Source organism: Gopherus evgoodei, chromosome 1, assembly GCF_007399415.2.
Source record: "Gopherus evgoodei ecotype Sinaloan lineage chromosome 1, rGopEvg1_v1.p, whole genome shotgun sequence".
Classification (NCBI taxonomy): domain Eukaryota; kingdom Metazoa; phylum Chordata; order Testudines; family Testudinidae; genus Gopherus; species Gopherus evgoodei.
The window spans coordinates 212,121,868-212,142,463 of NC_044322.1; the positions used below are offsets into that span (position 1 = coordinate 212,121,868).

The window sequence follows — 20,596 nt, forward strand, 5'->3', positions numbered from 1 at the left end:
ACAGGTGGTTCTTTCCTCCCCTCCGAATTGAAATTAATAAAGGAAAATTTAAAGGAAGCTGAAATTAAAATAAAATATCTTATAAAAGGGTCTTAAATATAATTTTTTAAAAGTAAAAATTGAACAGAAGTTGCCTCTCTTCACAGTCTAATCAAGTCGCACCTATAAGATTTAGCAACTTTAAAATTAACCCAAATAGTCTTTTTTTTTTGTAAAATAAATAAATAAATAAAAATAAAAAGCCCAAATTCTTGTACCAATTTTGAAAGTCTGCTGTTTCTCCATGCATTTATTTGGTATCTGGATTTCCACTGAGTCCTAATTATAACATTGAGTCTCCTACCGAGAAGTATAACGCTGTGTCAGGAAAATGGCTGTTCCCCCACCGAGTCAACTCACTATTAGGGAAATAGCAAAACAGTGACAGATATTTCTAAGAGTCCCCTTCCAAAACATTTTCTATACATAGTCTAGTCACTGTGGTTTTCCTTTAAAGGGCCCCTTTTTTAACTAGCAGAAGTATAGAATTTGAAATATCTTTTGATGAAATCCAGACAATATGCAATTCATGAGGACTGTTGGGTGGGACTTGTTTATCCCAAAGGGTTAAACATTGCTCTACTTTTTTAAATTGTGCCCATTTAAATCAATAAATAACTCACTGCAACTCCTAGATGAGGAGTCATGAAGTGAGGCTACAACCATTATGATTTCTGCATACCAAGCTGCAGCAGATTTACTTCAGAGTATGAGCAAAAAGCTCTAAAAAGGTAATTAAGAAAACACTGAACTAATGGAATGGAGTAACATGCATGCCATGAATGAACATGGTAAAGCCACACTGATGGTGTGATGAAAGACGCTATTTTTAAAGTGTTCAAAACTATTTGATTGATAAATCTTTTTAGATGACATGTTCTTTGGGGGCAGAGATGGCGCATTCCTCCATATTTGGAAAGCACCAAGCACTGTACAGGCACTATTATAAATAATTGCATTATTAATTATTATTATTATATAATCTACTATTATAAATAATAATAATCTTGTTGAAGGGTCTCTCCTGGAGTTCAACCTCAGGCCAAATGTTGCCAGCTGAACCCCCAATGAACATTAGTATACCTATGTAAATGCCCATTTGTTTTTGTCATGTTACAGAGAAGCAGCAAGTCCATAACCAACTAACCATCCTTCACACTGATGACTACTTCAGAGTGAGGAAATAACTGCCGTCCAGTACAGCTGGAATTTCTACTGCTCAGAAAGAACGGTTCTCAACATACATGAGCTTTGCTGTAAGGGTTTGGATCTTTGATAGCTGGCAGGTATCTGCGCCTCCCGAGGATGGTCTGCACAAAACCATCTCTGCTGCATTTCTTCACCGTCTCCCTCAGGAATTTTTGAATCCCTGGGAAAAGGAAACAAACAAAAAAAAGAATGTCCCATCATTCCACACAGCCAGCCAGAGTTCCATCACCCCCTCACTGTATTGTGTTCTTTATGCTAGAACATCTGTTATTTCATGTTTACTCCATACTCTGTTTTTGCGCTAAGGCACTGACACTAGCTTTGGAATCCCAAATATCACATCACTAATATGTAGAGAACAGGAAGTCCTTACATTTCTCATTGCCCCTGCGAGACAGGGAAAGCAAATGAGGGATCTTTCTTTCAGGTGTATATTCAGCTCTCCTGAGTTAGTTTATTATGACTGGGAGGAGAATGAGGCTGTAGCTAGCTGTGCACAACTATATTCCAAGTGGTAGGATGTCAATGTTATACCACTTCTATTTATTCTTTATTCTGGGAAATCAGGACTCACGGTGGCACTGAAGGGATACATATGAGGAGGAGAATAAATTGAAAGAAAGAATCAGAATCCTTGATGCACCGTACAGTGTGACGTCAGATCTTCAGAACAAAAAGAACTCATCCAACGGCAAGGAAAGGAGAGAATGTGTCTTGGGCAGTAAAAAGAAACTCTAAGTAAGGGTGTGCTGTCCGTTGGGGATGAGAGTTGTATTGAAGTGGTCAAAGATTTACATTTTTAAAACTCCTCCAGTTTTAGGATTTCAGAAAGATTCTTTTAAGGACTTGAAAAAAATTGAAAAAATGTTAAAAAAACATGATATACTAAACGAGAAAAGTATGTAAAATAGAGATAGCATTACCTGATATATGTGTAATTTAGTATGTTGAATCGGTATTACATGTAAGTGTTCTGTATTATGAAATGTTATGAGATACTGCTTCCTTTGTATATTATAGTGGGGGTCATATTCTGATGGACCTCAGTCAAGATGGGAGACAACTCAAAAGTTATCAGCGATAACCTTAAAACAGACCCAGTGAGGGAGCACTGACTCTTCACTTCATTATTTTCCAGCTCAGCTCCAAGCTCTCCTATTAAAGCTTGCTGTGACTCATCCCACTTGACCTCTGCTCATTTTCTGAATGCTACTCCCCTGTTCAGACAGTTCTTTCAAGGAAACCTGAGATGCTCCTTAAAAGTATGATATCTTCACATAAAGTGTGTGGGAGCTACTCTGAGCAGCCAGATAAAAATGGCAGGGCTAGAAGCAAAGCTGTTTAAGATGTGATGAAAGCTGAAGGCAATGTGGAAAAGATCATTCAACATGGAAGATGACTAGTTGTGTTTACAAATGACAAATAGAGTCCTTAGGTCCAGAAATATTACATATCCTTAAAGCTGCATGTTCTAATAAGGAACTTATTCTAAGTTGGGAGCTTTAAAAATCAACCTTCCAGGGTGGACTTATTGATGGTCAAAACAACAAAATAATTAAAGTAATGCGGCATTTAATTTACAGGACATAGTTTAACCAAGCAGGGGCACAGAGTATATGTGGAAGCAGAGACTGCATTACTTTGTGTACACATACAAGTTTGAAAAGCTTTTTCTTTAGGCATAGAAGGAGTTATGAGTTGAACCAGTCTCAGGAGTGGTAGGGAATTTGGGGGAAGAGAATAAGGACCACAAATGTGTACTTTACCTGGGTATCTGGATTTGAAGGATTCGATGTAGCAGGCAGCATCATTTTCCTCAATACCCATCTGTTCTCCTAAAGATTTAGCTCCCATTCCATAGATGATTCCATAGCAAATCTGTCAGAGAAAAGACAGCAGAATCACAAGTACATGGTTAGCGATTCAGAGAGCAGAATTACACAAAAGTTAAACTGTGGAAAAGAGTAAATCCCAATATGATTTTAGGATTTCAGTCTGGATCCTGTTGCTTTAGGGATATCATAACTCTGCATTCATGGAGAAAGACATTTATCACACACTTCAAGGATACAATTTTGAAAGTGAATCTTCTGAGTAACATAAGATTTACTGTGACAGATCACACCACTGGTCCATCCAGTCCGGTATCCTACTTTTAGAAGAGGCAAGTAACTGATACACCATAAAAATTCAACTTCCCTTCACGTATTTTCCAAATAATCCACTTAAGAGTAATGGGGGTGGGAAAAAAAGACTAGAAAATCTTCAGAATTTGCAGCTATTAGCTTAAGCTCTGATGTGTTCATGCCAACAGTATACAATACTAGTCTCAAATCCGAAATGTATTTTGATGACTGCAGAAAATTATGAACCCCATCTCCCTCTTCCCATCTTACTGGAGATAGTTTTTTTTGATAGAACAATCAAAACCTCCTGACAGGGTGCTTAAAAATATTCTGGATAGAGGCCACATGGCAACTATTTTATCTCCTGGAGGGGGTGGAGAATTACGTTCCCTCATTTTATAATCTAATAGCCAAAGGAAACAGGTTTTTTAAGAGACAGAAAGCTCCTTTACTTCAATAATAACCTTTGATCAAGTCCTTTCTACTCATTAAGTTGCTATGTCTGATGGAGTTTAGAAATTTTACCAAAGACTACCTGCTTGGCTTGTTGCCTTATCTCATCTCCAACAGCATCAGCATCAATCATCTTCCACTCAGCTGCAATGCTCTTGAAGACATCAGCTCCACTGTTCAAGACCTCGATGAGCCGGCAATCCTGGGATAAGTGAGCAAGGATCCTCAGCTCGAGTTGGGAGTAATCAGCAGCCAAGATTAAACCTCCTGCAGCCAACAGACCGAATGAATCCAAACAATAACCTTTCATAAATTAACACTCAGATATCATGTCCAAGTCCATCACCTAAGAAATTACAAACCAGATCCTCATCTACCTTGCACTTGGGTCATCATTTTACACAGAAGCAAAGAAAATGCAACACACTGATAAATGAGATTTCTCCACTCATTCACACTGGCAGCTTTAGATAAGTGTAAATACAGGGCTGTCCCAGGAAAAAGGCAGTGGAGACTCATACAAAACAGACTACTGCATACAGAGTTACACCTACTGCCCCAGTTCTGAACAGCTTTTCACCAATATGACTGATGCTCTAGTAGCTTCTCTTTCTCATGCCTCTGCCTTCCATTGCAAATACTTTTAGCTGATTTGAGGCTGGGTGAGAACTCATTTCTGCTATCCTGTCCCAACCTCTTCAGGGCTTGCCTCTGCTGCTGCTCAGAGTTTTGCCACTCAGCCTACCCAAAAAGATGTACATATCAGCATTTCCTCCCTTCACTACTAGAGCTAGATTTTCATTAGCTATGTGCTTAACTCAATGAAAAGATACAAGACAGTGCAATACCAAATCATTACCTGGAAAAGGAACAAAAGCATGCCTCATGCTAACAGAAAATGGCATCCCTCTTTCTTTGGTTCCTTCATCAGACAGAACCTTGAGGCCACAAGGCAAGGTACTGCACCGCTTTCTACCTCTGTGGAGACAAAACATTGTTTACTCAACTGATTTTTTACAGTGCCTATTGCTGCATCAACTGTGGTTACAAAGACTTAAAATCAGACTAACCATTTGCAAAAAACAAACAGTCATAATAACTTTGTATTGTTCCTTGGAGGTCTGACTCTGGCAGATCATCTGTGACACTGGCAGATCAGGTTCCAGCTCATGCCATAGCCACTGGGCCTCACTAAACACTGACAAATGCATAGCTGGAAACAAGTGCACAGCTGGATTGTCTGTGCGTTAGTATTGTTAAAATAGATATTAGAGTTATAAGAATGTGTTTAGACATTATGGAATGCTTGTAGGATGCTGTTTGTATTAATTCTACTTGTAATATCTGTATCCCATGGTAGAAAGTCATGTTTAAATGTTTGCTCTGTAACCATAAAAATGTTTGCTAAAACTGTAAACCTCCAGAGTGGGGCGAAGCATTACCAAGTGTAAAATAGTAGTTTACCATAAGAGGTGTTATATCCTCCCCAACAAAGGAACATCTACAGCAGAGGTGGACAAACTACAGTCCGTGGGCCCCATCTGGCCTGCAGGACCCTCTTGCCCGGTCCCTGAGCTCCTGGCCCGGAAGGCTAGCAACTAGCCCCTCCCCTGCTGTTCCCCCTCCCCCGCAGCCTCAGCTTGCTCCACTGACAACGCAATGCTCTGGGGGGCAGGGCTGTGAGCTCCTACAACAGCACAGCTGCAGAACCAGGACTTGACCCAGTGCTATGAGCTGCTGAGTGGCACAGCTGCCTGTCCCGGTGCTCTGGGTGGCACGGCTGTAGCACCACCAGCTACTGGTGCTTCAGGCAATGTGGTAAGGGGGTGAGGGGGTTTGATAGAGGGCAGGGGAGTTCAGAGTGGTGGTCAGGGACAGGGGTGTGGATGGGGTCGGGACGGCCAGAGGGTGGGGAACTGAGGGCTGAATGGGGCAGGAGTCCCCAGGGGCCAGTCAGGAAGGAGGGGGGGATTGGATGAGGTAGTGGGAGGCAGCCAAGGACAGGGAGAAGGGGTGGCTGGATGGGGCAGGGGCTCCCGGGGGGCAGTCAGGAATGAGAGGAGGCTTGGATGGGGTGGCAGGGGGCAGTCAGGGGCAGGGGTTCCAGGGGCAGTCAGGGAGAAGGGGTGGTTGGATGGGGCAGGGGAGCTGGTGAGTCCCAGACCTGCATGCAGGGTTTTCCCTGAGAACTGGCTTCTGGGGACCTGAAAGCAAGATCCCTCAAGCTTGGCCCTTTCCCTCTCCAAGGACTCCCAGTTTGTAGAGCTTTGTTGGTAAAACATCCCCCACCCAGGTTGAGTTAGCTCTCCAGGTGAGATCAGCCACCAGTTCTACTCTGGCTGTTAGTCCAAGGGTACTGCCTGCTGTGAGTGTATCTGAGTCCAGAGGTGGAAGACTGAAGTTTGAATTTTAGTATAGTTTTGTAATCTGCATTTTGAGCCCTGTACCCCTTTGCTGAGGGGAAATCCTGGAAGCAGCTCGACTCCTGCATGCAGAGGACGCCTGCCAGCAGTGATTCCTTACTTTCCTTTCTGGTTTCTCTCTTCTTTCGAGCAGAGACTACAGGAAACGAAGAGGATTCAGGAGGTTATGGAAAGAAAATTTTAAAGACAGATGGAGAAGGTAGGAGTGGCTAGTAGGGGGGTACAGAGAAAAATCTCTTCAGCAAAAATTTCCCAGTTAAGCCACTGAATCAGGGATTTGCCATGCAGGGCTTGGTATCATCATCTCATTTGGCTACATCAGAGCTGTCTAATAAGGACGCTTTAAAGGACCAGGTTAGGAGCCAAAAGTTAGGAGAATTACTGCAGGCTGGCCAGGTAGGCAATTACCAGAAAATGACAAGGCAATCAAGTTAACAGAAATAGCACAAGTGGAATCGCCACTGGCCACATTCCTACCTGCCCCCAGGAAAAGTAACGCCACACCCTTGTGCTTGGGATGGTGGGCTCTCTCCAATCAAGGTTGGCATTTCAATCTCAAAATCTTTCGGCACATTCTGGATATTAGGTTCTATGAAGCTTATGCGACCTAAAATGAAATAAAAGCAAGAAGAAAATAAGGACCAAGGAGGAAACTGTTAAATGAAAACATAGCATACATCTGAACACACACACACTTCTGTGCAGAGCAGAAAACAAAGGAAATCCTTGTGTCAAAATCACTGCTTTCTGAACTATAAACGACCAAGTCTTAGCCCGACAAATTTCTTGGATTGGCATCTGAGCAAGGAAGGCTGCTGAGGACGCCTGCGCCCTAGTTGAATGAGCTGTTACTATCGCTGGTGGGGGCACCTTCACCAGCTCATAACAGTAGCGGATGCAGGCCATGATCCACAATGATATTCTTTGGGCACACACTGGGCAACCCTTCATCCTATCTGCAACAGCAACGAACAACTGTGTTGCCTTACAGAACTGTTTTGTTCTATCTACGTAGAAGGCCAGGGCCCGTAGATAGAACAAAACAGTTCCTCATCCATTGTGTGAGACTTTGGACAAAGGACTGGCAGTTATGTCTTGACTAGTATGGAACTGGGAGACGATCTTGGACAGAAAGGCCAGGTGCAGACGTAGCTGGATCGTGTAAAGCAGTTCCAATGTGAGCACCCTGATTTTGTACACTCCACAGGCCGAAGTTATAGCGACTAAGAATGAGACCTTCCAGGAGAGAAGCAGGAGGAAGCGTGAAACAAGGGGCTCGAAGCAGGGACCCATCAGCCTTGACAGCACAAGATTCAGGTCCCAAGGGGGAACCATGTCCCAGACATACAGGTAAAGGCACTCCAGGCCTTTCAGGAACCACGCTGTCATGCAGTGGGCAAAGACCAATCTGCCTTGATTGCCAAAATGCCTGCCAGGTGCACCTTGACCAAACACAGTGACTTGAGGATTTTAAAGAGGTCACAAACACAGAGAGAGATGTACTTGACAGTGTCCTTGCAGGGTGATAGCCCATCCTTTTCTGATCTGTTATATTTCAATAGTTCAGCCCAAACTCTACATAACAAATGCACTTATCAGAGACCCCTGCAACACAGAGGCAAAATCAGCCAAGCTAAGGATGTAGTGTAAAGGCTCATCTTTCAACTGGGGGAAGAGTGGTCCTGGCTGGACAGCTTTTCAGCTAGTACAGACTGCTTTTAACATATGGTGAGTCAAAACCTTTGTTTTTAAAGTTACTTAACTGGTTAAGTTAGATATTAGCCTGCGTTTTACCCGGTTATTTCTTTTGTAGCCAATCCTGGCTTTCATGCATCATTACTTGTAATCACTTAAAATCTAACTTCCTGTAATTAATAAACTTATCTTATTGTTTTATCTTAGCCATTGTGTTTGGTTGAAGTGTGTGGAGAAACTCCATTTGGGATAACAAGGCTGGTGCATATTATTTTCCTTTGATGAAATAATAGACTTCCTATGAACTTGCAATGTTCAGTAGTGTGCTCAACAATACAAGATGCATATTTCTGGGGGGAAAGTCTGGGATTAGAGTGCTTGCTGGTATTGCTCTGCAGTTTAATTCATGACTGGCTAGCCAGAGCATTCATGTAACACAACTGAGAGCGATTTTACATACTGGAAGTTGTGTGTGAACAGGCCAAGAGTGAGCGTTCTTACACCAAAGCAATGTAAGAGCTGTTCCAGGGTTGGAGAACTGAAGGGACACAGACTCTACCGTGTGAAATGTTGCAGCATTTTGTACTGATTCAGCAGAGTGCTGGTGGGGATTTTTTAAATTACTAGCACACTTTGAGTTTTGGACACGTGCGTCTAATAAATCAACAATGAATGAATATAATATAGTAAGAAAATGAACTGAAAATTTTCAAACCAAGTTTCAGTTCCATGAGAAGTTTTGCTTATTTTATGCAAGATCATGATGTACTTGAAAAGCGGGGGTGACTATGGAGATGAAAGCAAAGTTAACCACTGTTTGGTGCTGGGTCAGTGAACACAATAAAATATTAAAGTAAAAATACATAGACATATCCCTGACACCAACAGAGTACAGAGATACCCGTGGTTGTGGGAGGCAGACAGATATATTAGAGATGAAAACAAGACACAGATTAAAGTATTCCTGGATCTTGTATCCAGACAGACAGCTTCTTCACTAGTTACTCAGCTGTACCTATAAAACACTGCCTGCTGCTTTTCAATTTATGTAAAAATCTGAGGGGACTTCTCGTGGAACAAATCTGCCAAGAATCAGGTTTGACAGGCAGAAGAGATGGTCCTCAAAGCTTTAAAAGGATGCACATATTGATCCTCTGAAGAAATCCTCCTCCATTGCATTTGACCATTTCATTTATGACTTCATCTCCTACATAACCGATTTACAGTTTCCAGAAAGAGTGGATTTTAATATTCAACACAGGGTTAAAACCTGAACTCTGAAAAGGATAAACAAATGTTATCCTATGCTAATTCTTAAATTTGTATTTTTCTTATTTCAGCTTTTGCAGAAATCCTCACCCCTCCCAAAGCTTCAGAAGGCCTACTCTAAGTGTTGCTCCAACTGAGTGATGTTACATACTAAAAAGACATTGAATTGAAATTCATATTTTCCTGCATACTGTTAGAATGCTCCTCGTAATCTAGAGACAAACACTGCTTTTAACATTCTGGTGCTAGGCAAGTTAGGAACTCCTGTTTGTTTTTTAAATGTATTTTACCATAGCCTTTCACATCAGGAAACCCCAACACCCGGAAAAAAACCCAGTTACCTTCCTTTCTACCTATCTATCTGTTCTTCGAGATGTGTTGCTCATGTCCATTCCATGTTAGGTGTGTGTGTGGCCACATGGATGGCTGCCAGAAATTTTTCCCGTTGTGCAGGCCTGCACAACATGCGGCCCGTGTGGATTCACTGTGCGGCCCACGGGGGATGAGTAGGTGGGCTCATTGTGCAGCCTGCGGGAGGTGAGTAGGGAAGCGGCAAGTGAGGGAGGAGGAATGAAGAGGCGGGCGACCGGACAGTTGCCGGGGATGAGGAGGCGAGCCGAGGAGGAGGGGGGAGCTGAGGATGCAAGCAGGCGGGCAGGCAGTGGTGGGGGTTGAGTAGGGGAGCCAGGGGAGGTGCGGGGGGCTGAGAGGCAAGCGAGGAGTCAGTGGCTCACCTGTTCTACTGATCTGGTCTCGCTCCCATCCCCTCTCCAAGAGTTGCAGATGTCTGGAGGTGCCTGCCTTCCACACCTTCCTCAGTCACACCTCATTCATTCAACAGGGCAATTGATAAAGTTGTGGGAAGAGCTTGTTCTACTTCTAGCAAAGATATTTTTTCTTTTACCTTAATTATACTACCTTAAGGGCCCACTATAACATATTACTAAGGTGAGGCAGTGCTGGGGAAGTAGGGTTTGTTTCCGTGGGGCGGGCGGTGCTGGGGGCGGGGGAAGGAGTATTTCAGGGGGGCTGGACGGCGCTGGGGGGAGTGTTGTGTTTTGGGGCGGCTTGGCGGCGCTGGGAGGAGGGGTTCAGCCCTCAACTGTTTTCTTTGGAGTAATATGGCACTCGCTGCTTTACGAGTTGTGCAGGCTTGCCTTAGTGGTATCCATAGGGACGGCTCTGGGTGGAACAGAACAGCCCCTCGCTGTTCTGTTCCACCCACTTATATATCTTCTGCATAAGGCGGGACACCTTTGTCCCTCACCTCCCTCACTTGCCGCTTCCCCTAGAGCCCCAGTTTCATACGCCGGTATATGGGGCGCCACCGGCCCTGTGCCCTCTCAGTTCCTTCTTGCCTGCAACTCCGACAACGGGGAAGGAGAGTGTGACGGGTTGGATTACAGAAACCCCCTTGGGGCTGCCAACTGATGTGCCAAGACTACTTCTGCCCCTGCTTTCACTGCCAGCTTGGGTCTTCAGAGCCCTGCCTGGCTGTGCCTGACACGCTTGCCAGACACAAAACACAGATCCAGGTCTGAACCACGTCCCACAAACTGCAAGCTTAATTGAAAGCAGTTTAAGAAGTGTTCTTGTCTCCCACACCCACATGCCCAGTTCCCAATGGGGTCCAAACCACAAATAAATCCATTTTACCTTGTATAAAGCTTATACAAGGTAAACTCATTTATTCGCCCCCTATAACACTGATAGAGAGATATGCACAGCTGTTTGTCCCGCACCCCAAGGTATTAATACATACTCCGGGTTAATTAGTAAGTAAAAAGTGATTTTATTAAATACAAAAAGTAGGATTTAAGTGGTTCCAAGTAATAATAGACAGAACAAAGTGAATTACCAAGCAGAATAAAATAACACACGCAACTCTAAACCTAATACAGTAAGAAAACTGAATACAGATAAAAGCTCACCCTTAGAGATATGTTTCAATACGCTTCTATCACAGACTGGACGCCTTCCAGTCTGTGCCCAATCCTTCCCTCGGTACAGTCCTTGTTCCAGCTCAGGTGGTAGCTAGGGGATTTCTCATGATTGCAGCCCCTCGCTGTTCTGTTCCACCCACTTATATATCTTCTGCATAAGGCGGGACACCTTTGTCCCTCTCTGGGCTCCCAGTCCTTCTTCTAAATGGAAAAGCACCAGGTTAAAGATGGATTCCAGTTCAGGTGACATGATCACGGGTCACTGTAAGACTTCATTACCCACTTGCCAGCACACACGTATACAGGAAGACTTACAAGTAAAACAGAGCCATCTACAGACAATTGTCCTGGTTAATGGAAGCTATCAAGATTCCAAACTACCATCAATGGCCCACACTTTGCATAATTACAATAGGCCCTCAGAGTTATATTTCATATTTCTAGTTTCAAATACAAGAATGATACATCCATACAAATAGGATAAACACAATCAGTAGATTATAAGCTTTGCAATGATACCTTACAAGAGACCTTTTGCATGAAGCCTATCCCAGTTACATTATATTCACACTCATTAGCATATTTTTATAAAATTATATAGAGTGCAGTGTCTCAGAGGGCAGATCATGGAATGGACATGAGCAACATGTCTTGAAGAACAGTTACAAAAGGTAGGTAACTAACTATTTTTTCTTCTTCAAGTGCTTGCTCGTCTCTATTCCATGTTAGGTGACTCACAAGCAGTGTCCCTGGAGGTGGGCTCAGAGTTCACAGTAATGCTGCTTGCAACACTGCTCTGCCAAAGCTGGTGTCATCCTGGGCCTGTTGGGTGATAGCGTAGTCGGACACAAAGGTATGGATTGAAGACCAGGTGGCAGCTCTTCTAATATCTTGAATTGGTACCTGCGCAAAGAAGGCTGCTGAAGAAGTCTGCACTCTGGTGGAATAGGCAGTCACGACAGACCCTCTGGGCCAAGGTGATCACTACCAAGAAGGCGACCTTCCACAAGAGGAGCAGCAAAGAGCAGGATGCCAGTGGCTCAAAGTGGGGGACCCGTGAACTGAGAGAGAACCAGATTTAAGACCCAATGAGGGATTGGGTCGCAGACTTGAGGGTAAGAGCCTCTCCAAGCCTTTCAGAAACTTGAGCATCATTTTGTGAGAGAAGATCAATTTGCCCTGGATCAGAAGATGGAAGGCTGAGATAGATGCCAAGTGCACCTTAACTGACGAAAGGGCCAGGCCTTGGAGTCTGAGGTAAAGCAGGTAGTCCAATATGGATTGCAGAGAAGACTTGGAAGGGGAAACTCCCGAGCCTGAGGCCCAATACGTAAAACGTTTTCACTTGGCCAGGTAGGTCGCACTGGTGGAGGGCTACCTGCTACCCAGCAGGATGCACTGGATCTACGCCAAGCATGCCCATTCCTCTGCATTCAGACACACAGAAACCATGCTGTCAGATGAAAGGACACTAGGTTCCGGGGGGGGGCGGGGGGAATCAGACGCCCCTGGTTCTGTGAGAATAAGTCTGGCTGGAGCAGGAGTTCCAGCAGGGCTGCTATGGAGAGATCCATAAGTGTGCGAAACCAGTGATGGCGCGGCCATGCCAGAGTCACTATGCTGATTCTCACCTTGTCTCTCTTGACCTTCAAGAGGACCTTGCGCACCAGGGGTATTGGTGGAAAAGCATATACAAGCACCCCCATCCACAGGAGCAGAAAGGCATTGGACAAGGAGCCTTTGGCGAAACCGCAAAAATTGAGCAAAACTGTTGACACTTTCTGTTCAGTATGGATGCAAACAGGACTGCCTGGGGAGTCCCCCACCTCTGGGGGATCACGTTGACCACCTCTGGTGGAGTGACGACTTGCGGAGAGGAGGACCTACTCAGGAGATCCACCAGACTTCCAGGCTCCTGGGAGGTGTGACACCTAGAGATGAATGGCATGCTGCACACAGAAGTTCCACAGCCAGAGAGCCTCTTGACACAGGGCATATAAGTGGTCTCCACCTTGCTTGTTGATGTAGAACATCGCAACAGTATTGTCCATCAAGATCTGCACCATTCTGCCCTTTAGGTATGTAAGGAATGCCTGGCAGGCCAAATGTATCACCTTGAGCTCCCTTACGTTTATATGGAGAGAATGATCCTCCTGGGACCAGAGGCCCAGCGTATTGAGGTTACCAAGGTGGGCTCCCAACCCCAGATCCAAGGCAATCAGAGACCGACATCACCAATGGGAGTGGGGCTACAAAGGGAACCCTTGCCAACACCAGTCACAGTTCTGTCCATCAAGTTAGAGAGGACAGAACGTTCAATGGAAATCCAAATGGTGTCCACCAGGGGTGTAGACCAATGCCAACCACATCTGCAGGAGTCTGCATGCCAGACTATGTGAGTACATGCTGCATACCCAGGCAGTCATGAGCGGATGGGCTCTGATGCATTCGATGAGCTCTGGCATAGCTTGAAATTGGGTCTCCAGTAGGTAGCTCTGGCCTCAGTAGAGTCAAAAACTGCGCCTATGGACTCTATTGTCTGAACTGGGTCAGGTAGATTTTTGTTCATTTAATCAGCAGGCCTAACTCCTGACAGGTGGCTCAGACTAGGTCGAGGTTGTGTTGGGCTTCTGCCCCAGATCTGCCCTGGATAAGTCAGTTGTCGAGGTATGGACAGATTTGTACACTGCAACATCTCAGATAAGGTGCTACCGGCAGCACTTAGTGAAAACTCTTGGAGCTGCCAAGAGGCCAAATGGCAGGACAGCGAACTAATGATGACCCTGGCCTACTACAAATCGGAGGAATCTCCTGGGTCCACCGAAAATTGAAATAATGAAGTAAGTGTCTCTCAAATTGAGGGTGGCATATTAATCTCCCAGATCAAAGAGAGAATAATGGACGCCAGAGAGACCATGCAAAACTTCAACTTCTTGAGATACTTGTAGAGGCGACGCAGGTCTAAGATGGGTCTGAGTCACCCTTTGGCCTTCAGTATTAGGAAATACTGGGAATAGAACCCCTTTCCTTTTAGCTCTAGAGGGACTTCCTCCATGGCCCCCACGCATAGGAGAGACTCCACCTCCTGGACAAGGAGTTGCTCATGAGAAGGGGACCTGAAGAGGGATGGGAGGGAGGAGTGTAGTAGAGGAAAACTGCAGGGTGTAACCAGTTGCTATGGTGTTGAGCACCCAACAGTTCAAGGTAATTCGGGCCCATTCAGTGAGGAATGGGGACAAACGATCCAAAAATGGAAGGGAGGCCAGATCCCGAGGCAAGTCTGGTGTATTGTCCTCAAGCACACCCTCAAAATGCTCGCCATGGGCCACCTGAGTGGCGCATGGGACTGACTGTGGGGCCGAGGAGGATGGGGCAGACTGGCAGCCTTTAAGGCCTCTGTTTTTCCTCCTACAGGAGTTCTGCCAAGGCAGACCCGAGTATATCGGCAGAGGTAGCCGGAAGTGTCTCCTTGAGGCCGGATGTGCGTACAACTCAAGAGAGCGCAGGGTGGCCCCAGAATCCTTCAGCCCATGCAGCCTAGTGTCCGTTTGCTCCAAAAACAGAGCATTGTCCTCGAAGGGGAGGTCCTGGATTGACAACTGGATCTCGGGCGAGAGCCTTTAGGAGTGCCGCGATGAACTGCGCCACATGGAAATGGCCGATGCCATTGACCATGCTGCTGAATTGGCTGCATCCAATGCCACTTGAACAGAGGCGCCTTGGCTAGTGCCTTGCCCACTTCCAAGATGGACAAGAACTCCTGCCTTGCCTCCTGGGGCAGAGAGTCCTTGAACTTGGCCATCAAATCCCAAGTGTTGTAGCTGGCTGTAAAATACACCTTACTACCAAAGGGTTAAGTTTCTTAGCATCTTCAGTTTTGCCCGCCTATCTCATTCATTGGCAGCGGCGGCAGCAACCAACAGTGAACCAGGGGAAAGGTGAGAGTACATGTACTCAAACCGCTGGCCGAGATATAGTACTTTTTCTCTGCCCTTTTTGATGTTGAGGGCAGAGAAGATGGCTTTTGCCAGAGTGCTTTGACTCTTTTCCCTCACTGCCACCCAGGACAACACAGCAGTATGCACTGGAATAAATTGCCTAGGGAGGTTGTGGAATCTCCATCACTGGAGATTTTTAAGAGCAGGTTAGACAAACACTTGTCAGGAATGAATGGTCTAAATCAGGGATCTCAAACTCAAATCACTATGAGGGCCACATGAGGGCTAGAACATTGGCCCAAGGGCTGCATCACTGACACCTTTTCATATAAAGGTACAAAAGCCCCCTCCTCCCCAAGATGCCCTGGCCATGCCCCCACTCCACCCCTTTCATGAGGCACCGCCTCTGCCCCTTCCCACCCCGCCCTCAAATCCCTGCCCCGTCTCCTCCCTGAGCATGCAGCTCTCCACTCCTCCCCTCTCCCTCCTGGAAAGTGTTAAGTGCCACCAAACAGCTGTTTGGCAGCAGGAAGTGCTTGGAGATAGGCAGAGGAGCAGGGACAAGGCACGCGGGGGGGAGGACAGTGGGTGAGTGGAGCTTGACAGATGCAGGAAATAACTCCAAGCGATTCAGGTGTGGGATGAGAGGTTTCTGTGTGGGCAAGCTGGGTGCAGGCAGCTCAGTGGGAGATCTGGATGAACGGGCTGGTTGGGGGGTTCCAGGTGCAGGGGCAATGGAACTCTGCAGGGGATCCAGGTGAAGGTGGTTGGGGCTCAGCAAGAGTCGTCTGCATAGAGGGAGATGGGGTTCAGTGGGGGTGGGATCTGGCTGTATGGGGCTCAGTGAGGGGGGTTCAGGTGCTGGGAGAGTGGGGCTTGATGGCTTGAGGATCCAGGTGCAGTTGGTTGGGGCTCAATGGGGTGGGAGTAGGGGGCTTGTCAGGATGAGGGTTTGATAAGCCTACTAAATGGGGGAACCTACATGCTGGGCTCCCAAGTCCCCCCACGATTCCCCTATCTCCTTTTCTTCCCTATCTCATCCCACTGCCCCATCCCCTCACTTCCACATTCCCCTCCCCCTGCCCTATTCCACCCCCTCCTTTCTTCTCCACTGCCTTTTCCCCCCTTCCCTCATTTCCCCCACTCCCCCTTACTCAGCCCCACCGCAGACACTCACTGTTGCATGAAAGCAGAAAGACTCCCAGCACACAGAAGGGGAGCACAACTGACACTAGGACCCAGGAGGCGGAGTTCAACTGCAGAGTCTGTGGACCCGAGACCCAGCCTCCTTCAGTTGGGCAGCTTTGCACTTGCAGAAATGAGGGGGGCAGGCAGTGGCATGTAACCCTGTGTTCCCCCCATGCCTCACCTCTGTTTGGGGGCGGGAAATCCGCCCTCCCCCAAACTGCACTCATGGTCATTCCCCCACTTCCCCTCCCGGCTTCCCTGCCATTTTCTGCGAAGAAGCATAGAAATTCTGCCAGAGTGTGTGCAGGCAGGGCCGTTTTCCTCCAAGGAGTAAAATATCTCCCACTGCAAGGGTCACAGCTCCCTCCAAAGATCATGCACACCATTCCAGAGATCAAAAAACACAGTGACACAAGGTTGGGATGGTTACGTAGAAAGACTTTACTGTCAGGCCACTGTGACAAACAGCACAGTCTCCTCATGTATAGATGTACCATAAGTAAGTGTGCATCTTTTTGGAACATGCCCGCATTTTATGTAGAAAACATAACCATACTGATTTTGAATCATTACAGACTTCCATTCATAGGCTTACATTTGTGTGTTCTCTTCTCATACAAAAATAATGGATATCCATACCCTGCACTGAGTTTCTTGATATACCTGGCAGCGTACAAGAAGACTCTTCGATAGGGCTTTTCATCTGTAGATCAAAAAGTATTTTTTAAAAAATTCCTCTGAATCAGGGAAAGAACTGAGAAGTGAATGACTTGCCCAATGTCATACAGCAACTCAGTGGCAGAGCAGCAAAGAAAAACCCAGGCCTTCTTATTCCCAATTCAGTACCCTATACACAAGACCATATTGCTTTCTTGTGTATAGAAATATGTGGGGAAAAATGAAAGGATGGACAAAATAGAGAAAGTGTTTAGCATGGAAACATTGTCCCACTATATTTGTATCCACAGCCAGTGGCACTTACAGGAATCCTGTCTATTCGCCTCATGAGGGCAGTCAAAAGGTGGAGTGGAGGAAGAACAAAAGATGGAGAATGGGGCCAGAGGGCCAAAACACTGAAAGAAGGGAAGGGAGTAATGGGATCTGCTTGCAGGGTCTTCCTATAAGAACATTTACAGATTTTCAGAGCTCTATTTTTTAATTATTCAAATGTTACCTAAAAGATTTTCACGCTACAGAATCTAAAGATCAAGAGCACAGTAAGAAAGCTTAAACACAAGTACAAAAAAATACTATAATATAATAAACGTTATACTTTTATTATATATCTTATATTTATGGCATTACTATATAAACGCAGTCAGGACTACATCCACCCATAAGAAAAGGAAAAAGTACATAACCACTGTGACAAAGTTCCTCCTCTACCTTGGTAGGTCCTGCGCTTACTGGCAGATTTTCTCACCTCAGTGATCTTCCCCACAGTCTGGATCAACTCCTCCTGTGTCTGATCAGGAGTTGGAAGGCTTGGGGGGAACTCGGGCCCGCCCTCTACTCTGGGTTCCAGCCCAGGGCCCTGTGGATTGCAGCTGTCTATAGTGCCTCCTGTAACAGCTGCAAGACAGCTACACCTCCCTGGGCTACTTCCCCATGGCCTCCTCCAAACACCTTCTTTATCCTCACTACAGGACCTTTCTCCTGGTGTCTGATAACACTTGTACTCCTTAGTCTTCCAGCAGCACACCCTCTCACTCTCAGCTCCTTGCGCCTCTTGCTCCCAGCTCCTCACATGCACTTCCTCTCAGCTGGCTCCTTCCCCCTGACTGGAATGAGCTCCTTTTTAAACCCAGGTGCCCTGATTAGCCTGCAGATGATCTAATCAGCCTGTCTGCCTTAATTGGTTCTAGCAGGTTCCTGATTCCTCTAGTGCAGCCCCTGCTCTGGTCACTCAGGGAACAGAAAACTACTCATCCAGTGACCAGTATATTTGCCCTCTACCAGACTCCTGTACTGCACTGGTCTGGGTATGTCACACCACAAACAAAGAATGTCAGCTCATCCATGATAGTCAAAGGTGATATTTAATAAAACCAAATAATTCTGTGGGTAAAATGCAACATCTGGGAGTCAACACTCATGAGTTCTCTTCCCACCTCTGCCACTGACTCTGTGGGACCTTAGATAAGTGACATACCTGCTTTGTGCCTCAATTTCCATACCTGTAAAGTTAGGATAATACTCTAGAGAAGCAGAATGGCAAATTTAATTAGTGTTTTTTAAGTAACTTGAGATCCTCATGTGGAAGGTGCCCCAGAAATGTTTTAAACACTGAAGATCCCACCAAATGCTGCAACTATCTGTGGGGATACACCAGAAACTTATATGTTCACACACACACACAACATTCTAGTAATATTGCTGGAAGAGTGCAAAGCTATACAAAATTTTAAAGGCTCTAATCTTAATACAAATTAGCACTCTTCTGTATTTAAAATAGTCATCCTTAGTTTGGTTGGAAAGTTAGATATTGAACATACTGAGCTCTTCCTCTTTGCCCACAGAGGTTGCCACTGTCTGTGAACAGAAAAGATTTCATATACATCTTATTACCTGTAGCAGTGTGAGTCTGAGATATAGGATAGATCCTCTCCATCCCCAATGCAGGATTCAAACGTTTCTCTCTCTGCAGTGGAAACACCACTTTGGTCATTGCATTGGTGATTCTCCTCCATTCTAGAATCAGGCCCGGTAATGGGTGAAAGGCCTTTAATTTTTCCAAAACATCCTACAAAGGTAACAGCAGAACAGATATATTATTAGCTGTCTTACAAGTTCTACAAAAAGACTTTCTTCAGTTCTGCAGAGAAGATAAATCCTAATCTAAAGGGAGTGATATACTTACAGTAGTCTTCAATTTTTCTAGTCACATCTCAATATTATATGAACATTAGTTCTGCTTATATTTGCTGTATGGGCAGCAAGAATGCCGTGATACGTAGCTGCTGTAATAACATGCAGCCAGAGAAACAATTATTAGAATTAACTTGTGACTTGAGTCCTAAATAAAATTTTTAGAGTTTGCTTCATGCATCTAAAGAAGTGAGGCTTTTTTTACCCACAAAAGCTTATGCCCAAATAAATCTGTTAGTCTTTAAGGAGACACCGGACTCCTTGTTGTTTTTGTGGATACAGACTAACATGGCTACCCCCGACACTTGCTTCATCAAATAAGTCACATGAAATTATAACTTGCACCATCCCAGTGTTGTCTCTTCTCTCCCAGCATGAACTCGCCTCCTTCCTGTTCTTACACCATTGTGCCTTTTCTATCTATACATTAGGAGTGCCCAAACAAGGACCTTGATCACACTCATCCTGGGACAAAGTGACCACTAGTAATTAAAACCTTGCAGTTGAAGTCAAAAAGCAATTTCTATTTATAGATCAAGGAAGGTACAGGCAAAAGCAAAAAAGGTGGCATATAATAATGCACATTTATATACGAGTACAGCCCCTGAGCTCCTAGCAGTTCCATACAGCACTCAGCACCATAAAAGTTAGTCAACCCATTGTATATTCTCACTTAATTTCTGCCCTTCACCCCTTTGTGTTGCCTCTGCTGTGCCACACCTGTGCTGAACATGAAGCAAAATCTACTAACAGCCTCATCTCCTCGCTGTTGGAAGGTTTCCTGGGATCAGTATTTGCTTGTCAACACACTTGTCATATTGGAGCAAAGGGATACTGGGAGAACACCATAAAAGTTAATGAGTCCTGAAAATAAGGAACACAAAAATCTGCTAATATGTTTTGCCCAACAAAAGCAGTAATTAGCTCCAGGCAGTCAGGATGAGCACTGTGTTCCACAACAGTTAACAACTGACAGTCCTGTTTTGGACTTAGATCTTATACGTGCTACCAATATATTAAATTTCAAAACCCCAACAAGTCTGTGCTTCTGAAAGTTAATTCTGTGAAGCACAGAACACAAGAATGGTTACAGGGAAAATTCATCAGCTACGTTCTGCCACATAAGAACTTGTATATGACCCCAAAGCAAATCTCTTCCATTTACACTTGAACCATATTTTTTCTATGCATCTACTTAGGTATTTATACTGCATTTATTACCATTGTATCTGAGCACCTTTCAATAAGACGAACAACTGACTCATTGATGGGAGATTCTCCAACCGTTAGCCTTATACATTTAACCTGGGATCTAAAACTCAATCAGTGCTATTTCTGGCTGACAGTAAATGCTGCACACCATATTCAGCTCTGACTTAAACGCATCCAAATCTACTGTTTTAGAGTTATGTCCTTGCTTACACCTCAGTCTCTCCGTAAGGCAC

At 45.1% G+C, this 20,596-nt stretch overlaps 1 protein-coding gene across 1 annotated transcript in view; it reads right to left on the reverse strand.

Annotated features, from left to right (window-relative positions):
* POLQ (DNA polymerase theta) overlaps nt 1-20,596 on the reverse strand; it is a 147,502-nt gene that overhangs the window by 15,718 nt on the left and 111,188 nt on the right. Inside the window, 6 exon segments of the mRNA XM_030534424.1 lie at nt 1,284-1,408; nt 3,015-3,126; nt 3,910-4,094; nt 4,687-4,805; nt 6,728-6,857; nt 18,852-19,026. Coding sequence (XP_030390284.1) covers nt 1,284-1,408; nt 3,015-3,126; nt 3,910-4,094; nt 4,687-4,805; nt 6,728-6,857; nt 18,852-19,026 — 846 coding nt within the window.